Genomic DNA, 22,060 nt, shown 5'->3' with positions numbered 1-22,060 from the left:
TGGATTTTGTGTAGATGTGTATAGGGTTTATGTACACTCACACCTCTAGACCAGAGATTTTCAAACTGTGGTCCACAAGCTCCATTCAGGTGGTCCACGGATAGTACCCTCTAAGGTTTAGGCCTGGGTGGCCGAACACAAGTGAATGAAGGGCTACCCACCTAATTAGTTGAGCCATGCAGGTGTGGCTCCACTAATTAGGTACCTGGACCCTGGAGAAGACGCACATGTAAGGTGAGGTGGTGGCCTGGGGGAGAATAGGGGGTAAGTGTGAGGAGGCAGTGGGGTAAGAGGAGGTGGGAGGAATTTGGACATGCAGTGTAGCGGTGGCCACAGAAAGAGGTGACTTTCCTCAGCTCCAGGGCTGCGGCAGCCAGGGAGAGATGGCTCTCCTTCCCAGCCTCAGCTCAGGGCCTGCCCCGGCAGGGGAGAGAGGGAACATCCATCACATTAGAAAGGTAAGGCTACTGATATTAAAATATGAGTTGTGTGCTTTTATTTGTAGAACAAAAAAATGTTAATTGTTGTTAAGTTTTTTTTATATAACGCTTTTATCCAAAGCATTTTACAATAGTTAGCTAATGGTACAAACAACATTTGGAAAGATCATTAAATGGTCCACCAAGACCTCAGCAATTTTCAAGTGGTCCGCGAAAAAAAAAGGTTGAGAACCACTGCTCTAGACAACATATAGCAGGGGTTGGCAACGTTTGGCATGCGGCTTGCCAGGGTAAGCACCCTGGCGGGCCGGGCCAGTTTATTTACCTGCTGACGCGGCAGGTTCGGCCGATCGCGGCCCCCACTGGCCGCGGTTCGCCGTCCTGGGCCAATGGGGACAGCGGGAAGCGGCGCGGGCGAGGGATGTGCTGGCCGCAGCTTCCCGCTGCCCCCATTGGCCCAGGACAGCGAACCGTGGCCAGTGGGGGCCGCGATCGGCTGAACCTGCCGCGTCAGCAGCTAACTAAACTGGCCTGGCCCACCAGGGTGCTTACCCTGGCGAGCCGTGTGCCAAACATTGCCGACCCCTGACATATAGCATATATCTGTCTTATTAATTTAGATATAACTTTTTTATGTTGTTTTACACTTTATTAAAGACTGGCTGCTCAATCACACACTTGTGATTTTGATGGAGAAGCTATATAAAGTTTAGAATGACCAACCATCACTGTTTTAAAAAAAATAATTTTTAAAGTAAATTCATTCAAAAAAGTTTTGAAAAGTTTCATTTGTCACAGTCTCTGCAGGAGTAAACTTGGTGAGGTCACTAGAACACAGAGATAAATGCATCTGTGCTTCAAGTGGAAGTCAATTTTCCGGCAGTAATTACATTATGGAAAATCTATATACTCTAAATATAATATGGTCAGTGAATGACAGAAAGCTTCTACAATCTATAAATAACCCATTATCTTGTGACTTTGGAAAAGGATCATATGGAGCAGAATAATAACATGAAAGTCTGTCATTGCTTGAGCCCTTAGAATCTCTAATGGAAATGCTACAGTAGAGAATGCATTTTCCCCCCGATGGACTCAGCAGCAGAACACATATTTTATGTATTATATATGTGTCTTTTCTAGCCAAGACAACAAGCTGTTGTATCACTCACAGTGTTATGGTTGAAAGGACAACACAAAATATTAAAATACAATGCCATTTTTAATGGATTTTTTTTTACATACAGTAAACCATAAGCAGCAGAAATTATTCCTGGGGTTATCCATTCAACCTCTCCTCCTTCGGTCTACTTTAGGGTTTTAAAGTGCCACCCATCACTGGAGTCTCTAAGCAACTTCCCCATAGCAAAGATAGCGATAGCCGTAGCAAAGTCCCTAGTGGACTCCATGAAGTCATTGTCACTTTTCTCTTTTTAGGGTCAACACTCTGCTTGGGGTAGGTTTTTTTGAGGGACTGGGAGGATTTGGGGAATAAAAGGGAGTGTCTGAGTTGTGAGTATCACTTATGGTGAAAAGACTTTCTCTAAACTGAAGGCTTTGTAATGTTTCCTAAAGATGGTCAGACTCTGAATTCACCTGATCTCATCTGGAAGGTTGTTCCATAGCCGGATCCTCTCTACTGAGAATTTTGGTTCCCAGATCTCATATGCTTTGCCCTGGGTTTTGTGATCTGTATTGTTCCAGAAGTATGCAGCTGTCATGGTGATTCATAAGTCAAAATTTGGTCTTTGATGTAGCTGGGGCTTGATACATTAATCGCTTTGAAAATTAAGACCATTGCCTTAAACTGGCATTGAAAGCTGACAGGGAGCCAGTGGAAGATCTTGAGCATGGGTCTGATGTGGTCTAAGCCATAGAAGAGGTGGGCAGCTGCATTCTGTGCCAGCTGGAGCCTATGCATAATCTTCACATTCAGCTTCAGATACAATCAGCCACAGTATTCCAGCCTGGATATGACCAATGCACGGATTATTGTGGCTAAATCCTCATCTGGGAGGAATGGACCAAGTTTCCTAGCAAACTGGATATGAAAGAAGGCATTTTTGAGAACTGATGGTACCAGTTCATCCAAACGTAGTGAGCAGACAAAGAGGACTCCCCTCTCCACAAGCCACCTCGGTCTCATTTTCCTTTTCCTCATCCCTTTCCCCGACTGGTTCTCCTCCTTCTGCATTGGAGAATGGGAAGAGAGAAGGACCACTATGTGTTCCCCTTTGCTCACCCGATGGCCAGTAGGAGCGAGAAGGCTTGTCCAAAGCTGGCAGTGGAGAGCACAGTAATCTTTATGTCTAGGAGAGTGTAGGTCAGTACACTCAGATGGTAGCAAATCTCCGTAGTCCCACATTATATATAGGGTGACTCAAAAACTAGGAAGTCCGCACTTGGTCACAGGTTTTGTAGGTTCCCAAAACTGGTTCTGCATGGCATGTCTTGAACAGTAGCACCTTATTATTGGGCTCTATTTACATGAGTTGGATGGTTCTCATGTTCCATTAAACTAATTCCTAATGTAATGGCTGCTGTGGTAATCCATGTGCCCCCCTGAGCATGAAAAGTCTGTGGCACTCAAGGAATGGTGGCCCTCCCTCAAATTCTGTCACTATCTAATTCACTTGGTCACCCGACATACACATTTTATGGAGGATGGGGCCCAGTCACTAGAGCCACAGTTCAAGAGTGGGCTTCACTGCCTCATCTTTCACTCCAAAGCCACTGTAATATTTTTGCCCAATTTCTGTAACTGCAGAGCAAACAAATAGCTTTTCCCAGCGCCAGTGCTTTAGTGCAGTGATCAGAAACCCTGTCCTACATTCTGACAAAGGACTCCAGTAAAAGCACGAAACACCCTTGAGGCAATTCTGTACAGCAATGAAAATAAGTGAATGTGACTGTAAAATGCTACTGTTATGTGACTCCAGCTAGGTGTGTCACTCTCCCAGGCCAGCACAAAGCAGCACCCGGACATTTTTATGGGATGGGGGCAGAACAAAGATTTTGATTTCATTATTCCAAAGGTTTGTGTTAATTGATTAATAAAAATAAATCAGTGTAAGAAGTTTAGGTTATTAAGTTACAGTAACTCCTTGCTTACCGTTGTAGTTATGTTCCTGAAAAATGCTACTTTAAGCGAAACGATGTTAAGCAAATCCAATTTCCCCATAAGAATTGATGTAAATGGGGGGGAGGGGTTAGGTTCCAGGGAAATTTTTTTCACCAGACAAAAGACATATATATAGAGTGTGTGTGTGTGTGTGTGTGTGTGTGTGTATGTATGTGTATACACATACATTAAAACTTATACTGTGTGTGTGTATGTATGTGTACACATACACAGTATAAGTTTTAATGTATGTATATACTGTGTATATACACATACATACGCACACACACAGTATAAGTTTTAAACAAACAATTTAATACTGTACACAGCAATGATGATTGTGAAGCTTGATGGAGGTGGTGAAGTCAGAGGGTGGGATATTTCCCAGGGAATGCCTTACTGCTAAATGATGAACTAGCTTTTGGCTGAGCCCTCCAGGGTTAACCCATTGTTGTTAATATAGCCTCACACTCTACAAGGCAGCACAAATGGAGGGAGGGGAGACAGCATGGCAGACGAGACAGAGACACACTCCTTGTGTGTGAGAGAGAGGAGAATTATTATCCCTGTTTTACAGATGTGGAAGTGAAGCAATAAGAGATTAAATAATTTTCTCAGGGACACAGAGGAAGGCTGTAGCAGAGTCTGGAACTGAACCCAGATCTCACAAGTTCCTGGGCCATAAGAGCAGATCCATGCCACGCATGGATTTGCAAAGACAAGATCTGGCCACTCATTTTGGGTTTCATAATAAGATGAAGCTAAACAAGAAAATTGAGGTGAACAAATCAAATGGTGGCATAAATTGACTGGAACTGCTCACATCCTTCTGGGTAGAGCTGCCATTGGATAGCCTTGAAAAAAAATACACACTTTGCAAGCTCTACCATTACTGCAGTCTGACAAACTCTTTATAGACTGCCCAGAGGTATGTACTTGAGAAGAATGATTGTGACAAGATATACCTTAACCAGAGGAGGCATGGCATACTGGGCCCATTAATGGAGCTATTTATATTGCATTGTCTTAAAAGCAAATAAGTAACATAAAAATTAACTAATAGAAGAGCCAGCACATTTACATGACTTACATTTATCCTGCAAAGAATCATGGGGAACTTCTCCCTGTGGACTTTCTTCCAAGTCTCCGTAGTGCAAGACCTTGTGATTGGGCGATAATCGACAATACCAAAATTTGTCTGATAAAATAATACATTAAAAAAGGTTATCATCTGTTTTCATCTTCATCACCAATAGCACAGGAGAAAAGTTATTCATTTCATATGCTAAACTGCAGGGAAGTAGTAGTATGTAATGGTTAAAGAATGTGTGATGTGTTTTGAAGAGGGCAAGGACTTTCCTGTTCACGATAATTCACTTAATTAAGAAGAGTCTTTGAACTGGTCCTCTTGCAGCATTTCTATTTTCGTTCAGCCACCATTTACAAAAACCAGTGTTAAACAAGAATGACTTCCTTAGTTTTAAACTCTTCCGGGAAGAGACTTGGGCTAAGGTTTTCAAGAGAAACTAGTGACTTTGGGTGCCTAACCTGAGATGCCTTTGAGGGGACTGTTTGGAAGAAGTGCAGAGTGCTCAGTAATTGAGAACCAGACCCATTTAAGATGTCTCAAATGGAGCACCCAAAAATGACTATTTACATTTGAAAACTGTGGCCCTTGCCTTCTGATATGCTTTATAAAGCGTCATGTACATTTACTGTGTTACAGAACATAATAATAATTTCCCAATGGTTTCAATAACTACATCACCAAGACCCTTATTCTATAGATAACAAATAAGTCATTATTTTATATGTCCACAAATGCATATTGTTTGTCTTTTTTCATTTTAGCCTTCTCTCGGAGCCCAAGTACATTTACATTTCTTCCCATCTTCAGCTTCTTCAGTTATTATTCCGCTTAACAATATTTGCCAAGAACTGCTACCACTACTATATGCTGGCAGAGCCAAACTAAAATACTAGCTAATGTATAAGGTCACTGCCTGCCAATTCCCTTTCTGAAAGGATAACTCCAGACTACCACCCATGTACCAACCGTACCCCAGCACCTCTAATAAACAGACCACAGTACGCTGTCAGAAATGCAATTTTGTTACACCTGAACTACGACTCTCCTAAAACTTTGAGCAAGGTTGGACAAAATAGTGGTTAAAATGCTAGTGGATCCCTAGTTGCTTGTCTACATCAGCCCTCCCATCATTTCTATCACCAGTGGAGTGGCACCCATGGTGAGAAATTTTAGGGGAAAAGGCTAGCATGGACACAGCCCCAGAGCACTATACTAGCACACTGGCTTCATGAGTCTGACATTTTTAGGAATCCTGTAGGCCCCACTGTCCATGCTTTAAAATAAATTAAACAACCACCTAATGGATTAAACATCATAGATTTTTTAAACTGTGCATGTGATTCCCCCCCTTTTAGCTATTTTTCACTGTGTATTAGCTTTTTTCACTCAGTAAATGTGCAAAGATGTTTGAAAAATAATAAATGCAAATATTTTTCCATTTATGTACCACCTTCTCCTGAAAGAACTCAGAGCACCTTATGAACTATGGTGAGAGATTCTGATTTCAGTTATACAAGCATAAATCTAGAGAAACCCCAGAGTTAATTGATTTACTTTTGTGTGCCCAGGTTTAGAGTCTCGTGCTACGTACATAAAGTGCCACTGAAACAGAGCTATCCCTGGGATGGAAGGCTGCAGGTAACTAACTCATAGTGTGTTGCACAGCACTGGGGAGAAGGGAAATTGTACTCGAGAAACCAGAAGTCTCTATGCTTACAAAAATGTTATAGGGCCTTCATAAGAGAGCAGATAGAGCCCTCAGTTTATATGGTCTTATATAAAGGACCCATAATAAACTGCTTGGCATTCAATTTATGAGTCTTGGAAGAATGTATGGTGAATGAATTCTCCCTGGATTTGAACATCTGGTTCCAGGTAGTTTTACCAGAAATGTTTCAAACCTAATGCTTAGAAAAAAATTATCCTTAGCACTGGAACAACTTGTCCTTTTCATTCATAAAAGAGGCAGTTCTATTAAATACAGTATCAGAATATAATCTCTAGCTCTAATAGCAACCCCATCTATTTATGAGACAATTTTTACAATTTTGCACAGTACAAGAGAACATAGCTAGCAATTTCTTATGATTAAAAAAATCCTTTCTTCCTATTGAAACTCAGCATGGCCTTACTATAGTCTCAATACCTTTGGGCATTGAGTAAATGGATGGTGTCAATGAAGCCAATTAGTATGAAACGTGGAGAGAATCATCAAAGACTATGCACTGGAGTTATTGAAGGAGCTAAAATGGACCAGATCGTTAACATACTAATGACTAGAGCGTTTTAATAACCTTCTTCCAGCCCCAAATATCTAAAAAACAAAAACAGAAAATAGTGAGTGCTTACTCCTTTACATTATTTTTAGGAAGCAATGGTTTTAAACTAAGAAAGCCTAGCTAGGAAGGCCAATAAAATGATTCCCAATGTCAAAAGGATAATTAAATAACTAATAATCATAGACTGCTGCTCATAGTGTGTCCAGTGCAACTCTCCAGGAGTCTTATTCATAATTGCCGCCATGGCAAAACTTGCTGGCAGGGGAAATTATTTAAATGAGACCTGCAAAAGGAACTAATGCTATTCTGTCAGCTGTATGGTTCCAATGACCATACTACTCAGGCTGAGAGAAGGGCAACCAGTATATTAACAATTGAGAACAGACTTGGTTTTCCTTTTGGGTCTTGATACCCCCATCACAGCCACAGGCAGCTGGTTTTCAGCTTAATAATAATATAATATTGGCTTGATGCACCATCTTTAGGGATCTCCGCTTTACAAGGGATCATGTTGGTTTATGGGAGTTGTGTGAAGTAGTGCCGGTGCTATTTTACTACATGGAAGGTTTAGTAAATGCTTTGATTCTGTTGTTTTTTAAACTAAAAGATAAACTAAAAAAGGACCCATGCAAAATGGTGCTAAGTAATAAAAAAAGAGAGGACACCATGTTTATGGTTAGGGCACAAGAAATGTTAAGCTGACAAAAATGCATTTTTTGTCTTCCAGCTCCAAACAAATGAAAAGAAAATACAAGTGCAAGTTCTTACTTATTTTAATCATTTTTAGGAAGAAGCAGTTTTAAACCAAGAAAGCACAGCTAGGAAGGCCTGAAGTGCTTTTAAAAATGATTACCATGGTATCCAGGTACTGTGCCAGGATTTAAAAGACTGGAAAGGAATTTCAAAATGGAACTTCAACTCTGCACTCTGAAAAGTTGTGGGTCTGTGCATATATCTGGAGAAATTTTCTCTTCCTTGGTGAAATGGTCAGATCAAAATTGGGCAGCTTGCATTTTGCCCTGAACACTGTTAGTCTTAGGCTGAGTCTGATTTCCCTTGGTAGAGATGCTCCATAGTCTAGGGCCCTTTGCTGAGATGCTGGGCACAAGACCCTTAATTTTTCATCTAATGTTATACATGCTCTGATAAAACTCTTATTTAGAATGGGTGGCGTTGTGATAACTGGGTGTACAAATTTATCCTAATTGTTAGCCTAACTGGTAAAAAGTGGGTAACGGTTCAAGAATTATCACCATGACCTGTTACATAAAACTACTTAAGAAAAGATGTGAGAAGAAGACAGAAATATTAAGCTAATTTAAACAAAAAGAGTTTACTGATACCACTCAAGGACTGTGTTAAAATTGTGACTGGTAAACCAGAGGAGTAGCGAGTCAGTGGACTAAAATTGGTGCTTTGGAAATTAGGCTTAATTGGTGGGCACATAAACAGAGGATGGATTATTCCACTCATCACCTTTTCAGGGCCCTTAAAAAAAGAGACTTTGGGGGAGAAAAATAAAACTTTTTGCCATCAGTGTGGGAAGGGTTGTTGCTGTGACACCAGACCTTGATATTCCAGTGAGGCTGTCTGATGATCATTGCTGCATCAGTGAGGACCCCAGCCTGATACAGGTGTCTTCCCCTCCTTGCATATTCCTTTTCATCCCCAATCCTCTTCCTCCTATTTTTATTTATTTTTTAAAGGAGATATCCCATCTCCTAGAACTAGAAGGGACCTTGAAAGGTCATTGAGTCCAGCCCCCTGCCTTCACTAGCAGGACCAAGTACTGATTTTGCCCCAGGTCCCTAAGTGGCCCCCTCAGGGATTGAACTCACAACCCTGGGTTTAGCAGGCCAATGCTCAAACCACTGAGCCATCCCTCCCCCCAATTCTCTCTTTCTCTCAGCTTTTCATCTGATCCTGAGATTAACTGTATTGCACAGCACCAGCATGGTGAAATGAGATGGTCCATCCAGAAATGCTCAGCCTGGGAAGGACCAGTGAAGGATAGGAACCTTACCAGACCAATCGGATGGCATCCCTGAACAGGGAAGTGAGCCAGAGTCCAGAACATCCGTTATCATAGCCAACCTGCCAGCCCAAAGCATACATCCATGACTGAGCAGTCACCCTCTATCCTAAGAACATCAACAAAAGCCATATTTCCCCGATCTTTACTATTCTATCTCTTCTCTCCCTTCTGCATCTGTCCATGTTTTTAAAAGCAGGAAAGACTCAATATTTAACAGAAATAACCCTTTCCTCCATACCAAGGAGAACTGTTCGACTGAAAAGAGACTTTAACCAGTATTTACCGTCTCCACAAAGGAACTTTAACAGGTGTTTGTTTTTCATAATCAGCCAATTTCAATGCTTTTTGCCTTGTTTTGATTTTTTTCTGTTCTTTTTCCTTTTCATGTGTTCCAATCAATACATTTCTAACCTTTGGCAAGAACTGCCTAATGTGATTCCCATTGTATTAAGCAGGCTGTATATCAAACCCAAACCTTATTTAAAACTGTTTAATATTGGATAGTTTCAGGATCATGTTCACATCTTTAACTCTTTGGGCCTATAAATTCATCTAAATTAATACAACAGTAGTTTCTGGGAGGATAACTATAAGAAACAGTATTGAGTGACAAAGAAGGGCCATGATTTATTTGTACTCACAACTACCATGCTATTAAAACCTCCTAGCCAATTCTTAAGTCTGGTTTGCTCACTCTCATTGAATTATTGATGTTATTAGGGATACCAGCTTGATTACTAAGATTACAACTAGATAGATAATAATACAGTTCTCACAGTGCCTCCATCTGAGGACCTCAGAGAGCTTTAAAAACACTAATGACCTGATCTTGGCAACAAAGTACAGTAAGTATTATTTTTCCTATGTTTACAGATGGGGAAACTGGAGGACAGAGGGCTTAAAATGGCTTTGCCCAAAGTAATTTAGAAAATTTGAGGCTGAATTTGGAATAGAACACAGGTCATCTGATTCCCAGTCCTCTGCCCTAACCTTAACTATTGTTCCTCTCTAGACTTGTAAACTGGAAAAGGTTAAATCCACTTATTTTCCATTGGCTCATTTTATCATCACTTTACTTCACTAGGCCAACTATCCCCTGGGCTTAACTCACTCCTGGGTGTGTCACTGGGTAGAATTTGCAGTCCCATCCCAAAATTCATCCCTTGGGGAAGGACAGGCATCTATCCAGGCTGGGCCAGGTTTAACTTCACTGGGTTTATACTCAAGCAGTACGTCTTCGGGTGCTCTAGCCCAGTATTTACAGCTGATGGAATCTTCGATCTTGCTGGCCCCATTCACTTTGTGGTTTGTACTGAGTGCTTCAGATTCACAACTACTGCTGTGACCCCCTTCAGGGCATATTTTCTGCCACAGGGGGCTTACAGCTTGCCACTAGAGGAAACTGGACCAGTTAACTGTACTTTTTCTATAAAATCTGAAAAAAAAACGAACAATTAAACATCCCTCTTCCAAGTATATGGCAGCTGGTATAATTAAGTAGAGTTGCTAGAGAGTCTTTGTTTAGAAACCAAGTTTAAATGCTCTGATTTTTAACCGTCTAAACAATTTTTTTTGCTTAAAATATTTGATCTTCAAACAAGAGCAGCAGGACCCAGTTAACTAAATGGCATCTTGTATGCAGTGTTTTTGTAGCCATGTTGTCCCAGGATATTAGAGAGACAAGGTGGGTGAGGTATTAGCTTTTATTGGACCAACCTGATTTGATGGGAGAGACAAGCTTTCAAACACAGAGCTCTTCTTCAGATCTGGGAAATATACTCAGAGTGTCACAGCTAAATGCAAGGTGGACCAGACTGTTTAGCATAAGTAGTTAACACATTTCAAGGGACCATTCAAGGTAAAGTGGCCCATTAACCCTTCTCCAGTCATGGGTAGAGGGAGGGGGAGGTAAAAAAAAGTTGGGGGGGAGGGTGTTTAGTGGGTATAGCTTGTTTTAATAAACCATCAATCCAATGTCTCTACTCAGTCCATGATTTTTAGTATCTCGCAAAGTTACAAATTTAAGCTCCCAGGCTTTCTCTGTTGAAGTCATTGCCAAACACATCCATTTCATTCTCACCCATAACAATTTTACATTCAACAACAAACACTTTGTTCAAACCATGGGGGCAGCCATGGGTACTAGAATGGCTCACCAATAGGCCAACCTCTTCGCAGGCCACTCTGACAAAGAATTTCTGGACAAATGCACCAAGAAACCAACAATATACCTGAGATACATTGATATTTTCAGCCTCTGGATATATAACCTAAATTCCCTCATGGATTTCCACTACAACTTCAACAACCACCACCAATCCATTATACTTTCTCTAGAACACTCCCATACTAACATCAACTTCCTGGCCACCATGGTCAGCTTCAACAATGGAACTCTTCAGACAAGTATATACAAGAAACTCCTGGATCACTACACCTACCTTCACAGATCCAATAATCACCCCGAACACACCAAGAAATATGTTATCTACAGCCAGGCACTCAGATACCACAGAATATACTCTGAGGAGAAAGTCTGGGGTATACACCTGAACACATGTAAAACTGCCTTCACCAAACAAGAACATTTCACCAGAGAAGTAGATCACGTCATAGAATGGGTCACTCAAATACCCCGAGAGAATCTGCTTCAATACAGAAATAACCCCCCTGCACACCTCTAGTAAATACCTACCATCCCACATTGGCACCCATACAGGGGATCATCAAACAAGTACAACCCATACTCAATGGGAGCCACATCCTGAAAGAAATCTTTCCTCAACCCCCACTTCTGGCCTTCAAATAACCCCTCAACCTCTCCACATTGTCATCAGAAGCAAGCTCCCACAGACCAAGACACACCAACTTAAAGTGGCACCAGACCTACCAGAACAACAGATACAACCTGCAGACCCATCTCCACTGCTATGATGATCAACACCCTCCCCACACAACACAGTTTTCAAGATCCATGGATCCTACACATGCCTATCACAATATGGTGTACCTCATCCAGTGCACTAAATGCCCCAATAACAACTATGTGTGTGAAATGTGACAATCACTATGCTCTTGAATGAATGCACCCTGAAAAATAAGAGACAAAAACATCATATCACAAAGCACTCACTCAATATCTGACCTCAGTCTTCATCCTCAAAGGAAACCCGCACCACACCTTTAAAGACAAGCCTGGGAACTTAAATTCATCACTTTGCTAGATACTAAAAATCATGGACTGAATAGAGACACTGAATTTATGGCTTATTACAAGTCTATAACCCACCTAACCCTTACCTCCCCCCCCCCTCGCCATCTCCTTTTTCTCCTCCCCTCCTCTGACTTGAGGGGTGTTAATGGGCCACATCACCTTGAATGGCCCCTTGAAATATGTGTTAACTACTTATGCTAAACAATCGCTGTGACACTCTGAGTACATTTCCCAGACCTGAGGAATTCTGTGTAAGCTCGAAAGCTTGTTTTTCTCACCAACAGAAGTTGGTCCAATAAAAGATATTACCTCATCCACCGTGTCTCGCTAAACGGCATCTTACCACTTTATTAAATTTAGAATACCAGCTCTCAAATTGTAATCCGGGAACCATTGGTGAGCACTTGCTGATGGTCTACATAGTGTTGGCTCTTCACATGGTGCTGTTTCCAATTGCACTAAAGGCAAATAAGATACATTAAATCGTTTCCTAATATTACTGTTCCATGTAAACTGTATGCTGTGGGTGCCATAACAGTGTTGTATGATTAGGAACAGGAAAGGAAGTGGTCCACATGGTCACAAACAGGAGAAGAGGTGGCCCATGATCCAAGTTTTATATTGAAATACGATCCACACTATAAACGATTAAAGAATCCTTGGGCAAAAAATTCACACCAACTACAGCCTGTGGTCTTGTAGTGCTATTAGAATACAGGTAACTAAATGACCATGCGCATTTCAATATTGCTATGGGTAGATTCACCATTTTTCTTTTCAATGTTTTGAATTTATATTCAAGTACTTTTTCTCCCTCTGTAAATGGTCTTTTTTTATTATTTTAATTAACCTGAATATTTAGACAGAGATCACTGTGGCTCACTTTTATGTGAGCCTTAATTAATTGATTTGCAGAGCTACTTGAGGTATTAGGTTAACCAATTACCCCACAACAAACTCTCAGATTTCTATTTTTGCATTTTTATTTTTATAAAACAAGAGTAGGTGGAGGGGGCTGCCTGTGGAAAAGAGAATGCTGCAGAAACTAAAAGGAAAAAGGATGTGTTTTGAATTAACTATTTTCAATTAACACTGATTCATCTCTCCTCCTGGTTAGTGGAGACATTCAGCACAAACTGCAAAGGACTTTTTTCCCCTTTAAATTCCTATTGCTGGTCCCCTTTAAAAACATGCTGTCCCTGCGTTGTTAATTTCAAGGGTTATATAATCAGGCTTCCTATTCCATGCAAAAATTACTACCCAAGAGTCTTTGGCTGCAGTACATAGTTTCCCACTTTATTAAGATTCAAGAGAAATCGCATGTTATTAAAGACAAAAGGGCATTTATTCCAAAATAATGCACCCAACAACATGAACTATGGGTGTGCTGGGTGACAATGGTAATATATCTATTATGCCCAATAAAACTCACCTACAGGAAGGCTTTTCTACTACTTAGCTCCACCGGAAATAACTTTGAGAGTTATTGAGTGCTCTGTGGGATTTTGCTTGGCTCTCTTTCCCTTTCTTTCCAGGCTAAACTATGGGAGCAGACAGATCACTCCACGTTCTCAACTGGCTAACTCCCAGACAATAGTCACCATTTTAACAAAATAGTGATTCACGAAGCATTACGATCTGACATTACACAATGGCCTAAGAGTGCACAGTCTGTTTTTCCATTTCATTCTTCTTTGTTCAGAAAGTCTAACAAAATCAGAATACTAGTACAGGCATTCCCTTGTGAAACATACCAGGTAAAAGGTCTCATATTGTTTGGAAGCTTTTAGGGGTAATATATAGGGAAGCAAGCGCTCTCTCTCTCTCTCTCTCTCTCTCTGTCAACAGGCCCTTCAAAGGCCCTGCTAGGGCAACAATCAAAGACTTCTTGATATAGTGAGAGAGCTCATGCTGTTATGATAACCCCATTTTCAAGTACACAAGTCAGTGATATGACTGTAGATACTCCATATTCCATTTCAAGACCACCCCACTGAGGCAGTCATTGGCTTGGAGAATTTCCAGCTAAATCCAAATTTGAAAAAGATTGACCCCTCTAAGAGTGACAAAGTTTGCAAGCTCTCTACTCATTATTTCTTAAGACAATTCTTTCAACCCACTGTGACTAACCATTTGTATCCTATCACCTGTTCAGACAACAGACTTAACAGAAGTTTGCTCTGGAGTCTTTATCACAGAATAATGCCACTTAATTATTTTTTAAATAGCAATTAAATGGTTTTAGTTTCTGATGGGTGGCCTTGTTAAGATACCTCTTTGCACATTCTGCAGACTTGGAACATTTGCCCCAGGGGTTACATTAAAATAAATCATAAAAAGGATGCATCGAGATGCATGCATAATAAATCAGAGCAACTACATGACCTTACTGTTGTAACCATTGTCCTTATTCCTTACCGCCCCCCATTGTTGCTGGGTTTTTGTTCTTTTTCCAGTTACTTATCTTGTTAAGTCTAAACTTTCAGATTTGTGGAGATTGGCTCAGCTTGTGTGCACACAAGAGAGGTGAGAAGAAGACTCATGGAGGCCTCCTCACTTTGCACTCATTATTATTAGCTATTTGTTTTGCAGTAGCACCTAAAAGCCCCATTCAAGGAACCAAGGCCTCATTGTACTAGGCACCAGAGGCACACGTAACAGCAATGCCCCTCTGCCATGTACATTGGCCAAACCGGACAGTCTCTACGCAAAAGAATAAATGGACACAAATCTGACATCAGGATTCATAACGTTCAAAAACCAGTTGGAGCACACTTCAACCTCTCTGGTCACTCAATAACAGACTTAAAGGTGGCAATTTTGCAACAGAAAAGCTTCAAAAACAGACTCCAACGAGAAACTGCTGAACTGGAATTAATTTGCAAACTAGATATCATTAACTTTGGCTTGAATAGAGACTGGGAGTGGCTGGGTCATTACACGCATTCAATCTATTTCTCCATGTTAAGTATCCTCACACCTTCTGCACATATCCTCACACCTTCTGCACTGTCCAAAATGGGCCATCTTGATTATCACTACAAAAATAAAAGACATTCCCTGTCTCAAATTGCTTACAGTCTAAGTAAGCCCATCACGGTCCTTACTTTTTACTGGGCACAAGGTCTCTGTGAGTTTAGCATCAACAGCATTATTAGCTTCCTTGATACCAGCAGGCCCCCTGTGTGGGAGGAGGAGCATATGCAAGCACCTTTGCAAAAGGTGGCGTAGAAGCTGTCCCTGAATCAGTAAAAATGTATGCTAGAGTTCCTGATGGAGCGCAGTGGAGGCACCCCCCTTCAAAGTGCAGAAGTATCCTAAGGGCACAGTTATAACCCATAGATAAGTCAGCTCTTTGGGGGAGTGGGGTGGGTTTCACTCACGCCTTGAGCACTCCATTGCCGTCTGGTCGTGGTGCTGCCATTCTCTTTGGCTACCAGTGTCCCCCTGCAGGCTGTCAGCGGGCCTCTGTGGGCCTTATGTCACTTGGCCCTCTGGCTGGGCCCTTCCGGGGTACGACAAACTCAAAAATTAGGAACAGGTCCTTGCACATCAGGGCCAATAATAAACAACTAGTTTCTTACTCTTTCTGGATTAGATTCCCTGCCAGGGATTGAATCAGCAGAGTTCCTTCTTAATCCCAGCCACTGACTATGGCCAGTAACAGTCCCTGACCCAGCCTGGTTCCTCTGGCTGCAGCCTATGGAGCATCTCTCCTTGCTCCTCTGGCTCCAGCTAGGAACTGACTTGTGGACAGCATTTATTTCAGCCTGCTGAGTCTTGATTTGCTGTTGCTGGTCCCTAGCGGTTCTGACTGCCGGAGGCCAAATCTTGCTGGTTTCCCAAAGGCTGCTCTGTTCTTCACAGAGAACTGTTTCCTAGGGTGGGGTGCAGCAGAATAGTGGGGCCTCCAGTAGGGGGCCACAAAGGCCTGGTACACCCAGTCACCAGGCGGGACCATGTCTTTTATTTGCCTGCAAAGTAGCATGCACACCTATGAATATGATACTAAAGCCTAAATATGATACTAAAGCAATTAATTTGATTGTCCAATATAGTTCTTTGCAAGGCATGGTGCAAGGAACTTTTTGACCAGGAGCTGGATTTTAAACTTGTGTAAATCAGTATAATTCTGTTGAAGTGAATGGAGCTACATCAATATACACCGGCTAAGAATCTGGCTCATGTTTTTTTGAACTGACACTAGTTTAAAACAATCCATTACTTAAAGAACCCAAAATATTCCATCTTTCCTTTAGAGATTTGCTCAAACAACATTTTACCCAACCCTCTTTCCTCTCTCCCTCTCCAAAACTTTGGTGGTTCAGATAAAATGGATCCCCAGATCCAAACAATCCCAGGATTATGGTTTGATTTAGTAAAACCAAAGCCAGGTAATAATTGACAAACCAAAGCAAGTCTCCTTGACCACTCAGCAACTGCGCAGAAGATGCTGCTGAGAATGTACATGTCACATGTCCCTATGGAGCTCTATAAATATTTATAATGGCAGACTGATGGGTTTTTTTTTCTGAAAATCCTGTGCAATGGGTTCATTACATATTATTAAACATTACGATTATAAAGATTTAAAGCTGAATGACTTGGCCATCTTTTCTTCATCTTCATTTTCATCCTGGAAAATTTTCCAATTTGCAGTTTTCCAAAAACATCCATCAGCTTTGGTTAAGGACAGTGTACTGCTTATCTTCTAGGATGAGAATATTGCCGGGACTATATTTTATGCACAGAAAGCTGACTTTCATATCAATCTCTAGTTCTCAAATATTTATCTCTCTAGATTTACTCCTAGCTTTTATAGCTTTCTAATTCATGTTGCATTTACAGTAAAAATAAAAGTACAGAAATGTGAATCTCATCTAAATGCGGGTGGGAGTGGCCAGGTGTATGGAGGCAAATTTTGGAACCAACTTTGGGTAGCATGTTGAATCCACAGTTTCTCTCCTGAACTTCTGCTCCTGGGGAAGAAGGAGGCTACTGTTAGGGGAAACAGTGATGTAGAGTGTGGTTTGGTAAAGTGAGCTGTACAATCCAAAACAGAGCAATGGTGCATGTGGCTGAGAAGAGAGCTCTTCTATGCCTATCATTTATTCATCCCAAGGGGCACAGGTTATGGATTTGAGTGCTTTTTAAAATCTGCTAGCTTTTGAAATATTTAAGCATCACATTATATTTAATGTAAATGATCATAAAAGAAGAAAATTAAGGACAGGAAGTAAGTAGAGAGGGGTGGTGAGTTGTGCACACCACAAGTAAAAGTGATGGGCCTTTGATGAGGTATATAAATAATTAGTAGCACAATTTAAAAGCAGTCTTTTAAAAAAGAATGTTCAGTTTCTGAATACCACAGTAGCTGGGTGTTATTAATTTACAACCTTATTTTCCAGAGACAGGTAGATCTTTTGACTTTGTCATCAGCAAGATGCCAGAAGATTAAGAGAGGGTGCAAGGTATTTAACTCTTGCTGCAAAACCATTGCTTCAGATTTTTGTCAAATGCTGGACCTAAAATGACTGGACTTATTACAAAGTTCAGAGTTCATATGAGGAAAATTCAAAAATTCCCACTGAAGCATAGGACACTCAAGAACGAAATTAACTAAAAGATTCCTTGGGTAATTCCTTCTAAGAAAAGTCTTCATAGTTGGATCTAAACACTAATACTGCCAATAAGTTATGCTCCTGAGGTAAACTAGAATAGAGAAAGAACAGTGAAATGCCAGACTATCCAGGCCTGAGCAGTACCTTGTCGCCGTCGACTATTGAGTTTCCTAAAGCAGGTGCCTTCGACAAGTCGGTTAAGACGTTGCTGTTTGATCAGCTCTAAGATTTCAGGCTGAATCTTCTCTTTTAGCTCCCTGGAACAAACAAAACAAAACAAAACCAGGCACTTTTTAGATTTATTCACGTATCATTTTTTCTCACTGAGATAGACAGTGTCACAAGAGACTCAGCTTGATTTTGGGGATAGTAGTCTTACTTCAGCACCCAATCTGCTTCAAGGAGGGAAGTTGTCTAGTGGCTGGCATGCAGGAATGGGAGGTCCTATTCACATCACTGTCAGTAAGTCAGTATATGGCCTTAGGCAAGTCATTTAACCTACTTGTACCTCAGTGAAGCCATCTATAAAATAATACTTAGTATCATACATCACACATGTGATGCACCTCACAGGATTATTATGATGCTTACTTGATTAATTGACATAATCAGATGCAATGTTCTATGAAAGTGAACCTGTTATTGTTATTATTTAGTATAAGAGAGAAAAGATCATGCAAGTTATACAATCTGAAACACCAAGAGAAAATAGTGAGCAGTCCCAATTCCAGCTCAGACAAAATAATAACTGATTATACTGATTGTTTTTATTTCTATATCACTCTGTGAATTTACTACCATATGGAGTTTATTGAAAAGTTCTGCAGGTTTTGATACTAATGTGTATCTAGCGTTAAATGTTGGTTTCAGACACTGTCATGAGGATGCACAGGTGACTGAATTCATTGGCTATCTCCTTACTTAGATTCATTAAGAATACATAAAGGAGAGGTTTAAACATCAACTTGACAGCAAGTCTAGTAAGACTAAGATGTAACTGAATGTGTAGGGGTGTCATAAAATATGAAGTGTGTCAAGACCGTAATTTTGGGTTGCTGTGTGAATAAAGTAATACCAGACATCATTGTGTATAGCAGTAATCACAGTTGAGACTCAGGAAAGGAGTGCGATTGTAGAGGTAAATCAAAATTCCTCCCCTCTGGAAAACATCAGACTTTCCATCTATGTTGATTGCCATGTTCATGTATTACTTCATCTCACATGCCCTCTGCATGCAGAAACCCCACTGAAATCATAGCAAGTTCTGTGTATAAAGATTGCGCCCTTAATCAGATATGCCACAATCCTCCCAGGTACCAGTTAAACGCTTATGTACATTGGAACAGGAGTTCTTGATGCACAATCTGCTGTATATTTACAAGCTGTGAAAAATTTATCCATTCAAATATCATGTGACTAGAACTATAGAAACAAACAACCTTTAGAAAGTATTTTATTAGTACTCTTATGATTATTTTCAAATACCATAGTTTTCCCACTGAGAGCCCTAGTATGAATATTCTGCATGGTATTTATATACTGTCAAAAAACTTTAGTGCTTGAATAGGTTTCTTGGTTTTCCAAGCTGGCTAACTTCTCCATGCTCTTTAGGAAAGAGATGGAGAAAAGGCCCCCAAATACAACAGCAATGAGACACAATCTGGATTGGTTTAGCAGTTCTTTAATACAGTGTACATCTCACTGAAATGGCCTCAAGTGTTAGAGCACAGTATAAAGAACAGTTTGATATTTATGCAGTTCAATCCAGAAATTGGATAATTATCACTAAAGTGCACAGAATCATAACACTATAGAAATTAGACAAGAAAAACCTAAAACGGTCATCTAGTATATCCTAGTCCAACTGGTCAAGCTCAGTGTTCCTTCGTCGGGCCAAGGACTGTATAGTGCTTGACACAAATCGGGGGTCGTCTAAATAATAATACCTGAGAAAAATTAAATAATTCTTATTTATCCACTGTCAAACAGGTTTATCAGGTGGCTCGCCGAATATAGAGAGCACATTGTCTCTGCTCTGAAAAGCTCACAGCCTAAACAGACAGCATGCAGGCAAGGCACAGGGGAAATGTGGACTTACAAATTAACAAGGTGATAGAAGTGATGTGAGCTAAATCCCACTCCCCTCCCCTCTGAGATTGCAGTTTTGCCTTTCATTAACTCCCATGTTTCCTCCTCTTCCCCTCCCCCCGTTGTTGTTGCCCAACATAAACCAGAGGCAGAGAATGAATTTGAATGCTAGCCAATCCAAAAATAATCCTCAAAAGTGGCTCAGTATCTAAAGGCTTTCTTGCCATAAGACAGAGGGAGGAGGGAGCCTTCTCTCTCTCTACTGGTATGGCCTGCAACATTGCAGTATCCAAATGCCCCACAGAGAGAAATACCCTGTAATGCTGAGAAGGAGGGATAGCTCATTTGAGCATTGGCCTGCTAAACCCAGGGTTGTGAGTTCAATCCTTGAGGGGGCCACTTAGGGATCTGGGGCAAAATCAGTACTTGGTCCTGCTAGGGAAGGCAGGGGGCTGGACTTGATGACCTTGAAAGGTCCCTTCCAGTTCTAGGAGATAGGATATCTCCTAGTTTTTACAGATGGGGAAATTTGGCATGTGGAGATTACTCGGGAGATTTTCAAATGCATAAAGAAGAGCCGGTGCCCAATTCTCACTGATTTTCAATGAGCCTTTGAAAATCATCCTCTAGTGACTTAAGCCTAGATCCTTTGCCTTTAGCATGAGACCATCTCCCCTCCTGCCTGGTCAGCCTTCACCCTAGTGTCCTCAGCAGTGATGGCCAGTGTAAAATTGTTCTCTACCATACTTTTTCCAGTGCTTTGTCCAACCCCGATTTAATTTTCTTAAGCAACATGGCACCAAGTACTTCCTTTGCAGGTCTATTCCAAAACCTAATTCATCTCACTGTCAGGAAGGCTTTCACTCTTACTACTTTCAGATTATATAAAATGGGGTGGGATACACTGAGCAATCCTGCTAATTACTACCCACGGACCTAAATAAAGGACATTATTCTCTGAAGCATTTACATTTCCTCAATCACTGAAGTCAGTGGGAGTTGAGGGAGTTCAACCATTGTAGGGTGGGCCCAAAATCAGAAGAGCCACTCCACTTACTGGCAGAAATATCTCACCCTGCCTAATTTGAAAATCAAATCTGGAGAGCAGTAAGAGGAACACAATTTTAAATATATTTTGGGAACATTTTTATCTTATGATTTCAGAGTAGCATAAAATCCAGTTTGTGCATGGGGAAAGGGCAAGATAGCAAGGAAAATATGAGGAAGGGATAAAACAGCTGATTGCGTTTTAGTTTCTACTACATTCCAGTGATTTAATAATCACAAGGGTTAGGGGTCTGGAAAGGATAAAACACTTGAGAGAGCCAAATAATAAGGTATCACTAACTTTATGATTCTCCCCATTGGTCTCAGCACACCATCAGCTACTTGCTTGTAAAGCACACATCTTAGCTACTCATAGCTCACAAGATCTTTAGAAATTATTTTAATTTTTTTTAAAAACAACAGAGGATTTTTTAGTACCAATTTCATCTGTCTCTAACCCTGTACCTTTCCAGCTCCCAGCTCAGATTCCTTCCAATCAGCAACAGTCACTTTTTCTAGAATTGGGTATTTTATAGTCATTTAAATCATTATAACACAATAGAAAAGTAATCCCAAAGCACCTTTCATCTATTACATTGTATTCTCTCCTATTCATTAATGCTTCCTGAACAGTTGTTATTGACACTTTCCAGCCTAGCAGAAAATTGTTAAAGATAAAAGAAAGGTATAAAACCCAAATCCCTCCAAATGTTCCCCTCTGTGTTGCTGACTTACAAACAATCCGTCCCTTACAACTGCTTCATTTAACAAACTCTCCCTAAGCCATTCCAGCCTCCTCTTAAACATCATAATTTTACTTTTTTATTCACCCAGCTTTACTGCTATTTAGTTTGCCAAAGAAATGACCTAATGCTTTGCATAGCAACACGATCAGTAGCACGGGGCACACCGGCGATGGGCAAACTACGGCCCGTGGGCTGCATCCGGCCCTTCAGACATTTTAATCTGGCCTCAAGCTCCAGCCAGGGAGCGGGGTTGAGGGCTTTCCCTGCTCTCACATGCAGTGGCTCTCGGAAGCAGCGGCATGTCCTCCCTCTGGCTCCAACGCGTAGGGACAGCCAGGGGGCTCTGCACGCTGCCCCTGCCCCAAGCACCGCCCCCGCA

General features: G+C 41.0%; 1 protein-coding gene across 9 annotated transcripts in view; it reads right to left on the bottom strand.

Moving 5' to 3' along the window:
• ELMO1 (engulfment and cell motility 1) overlaps positions 1 to 22,060 on the bottom strand; it is a 453,353-nt gene that overhangs the window by 18,388 nt on the left and 412,905 nt on the right. For all 9 annotated transcript variants that reach the window (XM_054019260.1, XM_054019259.1, XM_054019255.1 and 6 more), the window contains 2 exons: positions 17,945 to 18,057; positions 4,652 to 4,759 (listed from right to left, as the gene is read on the bottom strand). In XM_054019260.1, coding sequence (XP_053875235.1) covers positions 4,652 to 4,759; positions 17,945 to 18,057 — 221 coding nt within the window. The remainder of the gene's footprint in view (positions 1 to 4,651; positions 4,760 to 17,944; positions 18,058 to 22,060) is intronic.

This window comes from Malaclemys terrapin, chromosome 2 (assembly GCF_027887155.1).
Source record: "Malaclemys terrapin pileata isolate rMalTer1 chromosome 2, rMalTer1.hap1, whole genome shotgun sequence".
Classification (NCBI taxonomy): Eukaryota; Metazoa; Chordata; order Testudines; family Emydidae; genus Malaclemys; species Malaclemys terrapin.
The sequence above is the reverse complement of the archived record's forward strand: the minus strand, read 5'-3'. Positions and strand labels throughout refer to the sequence as shown.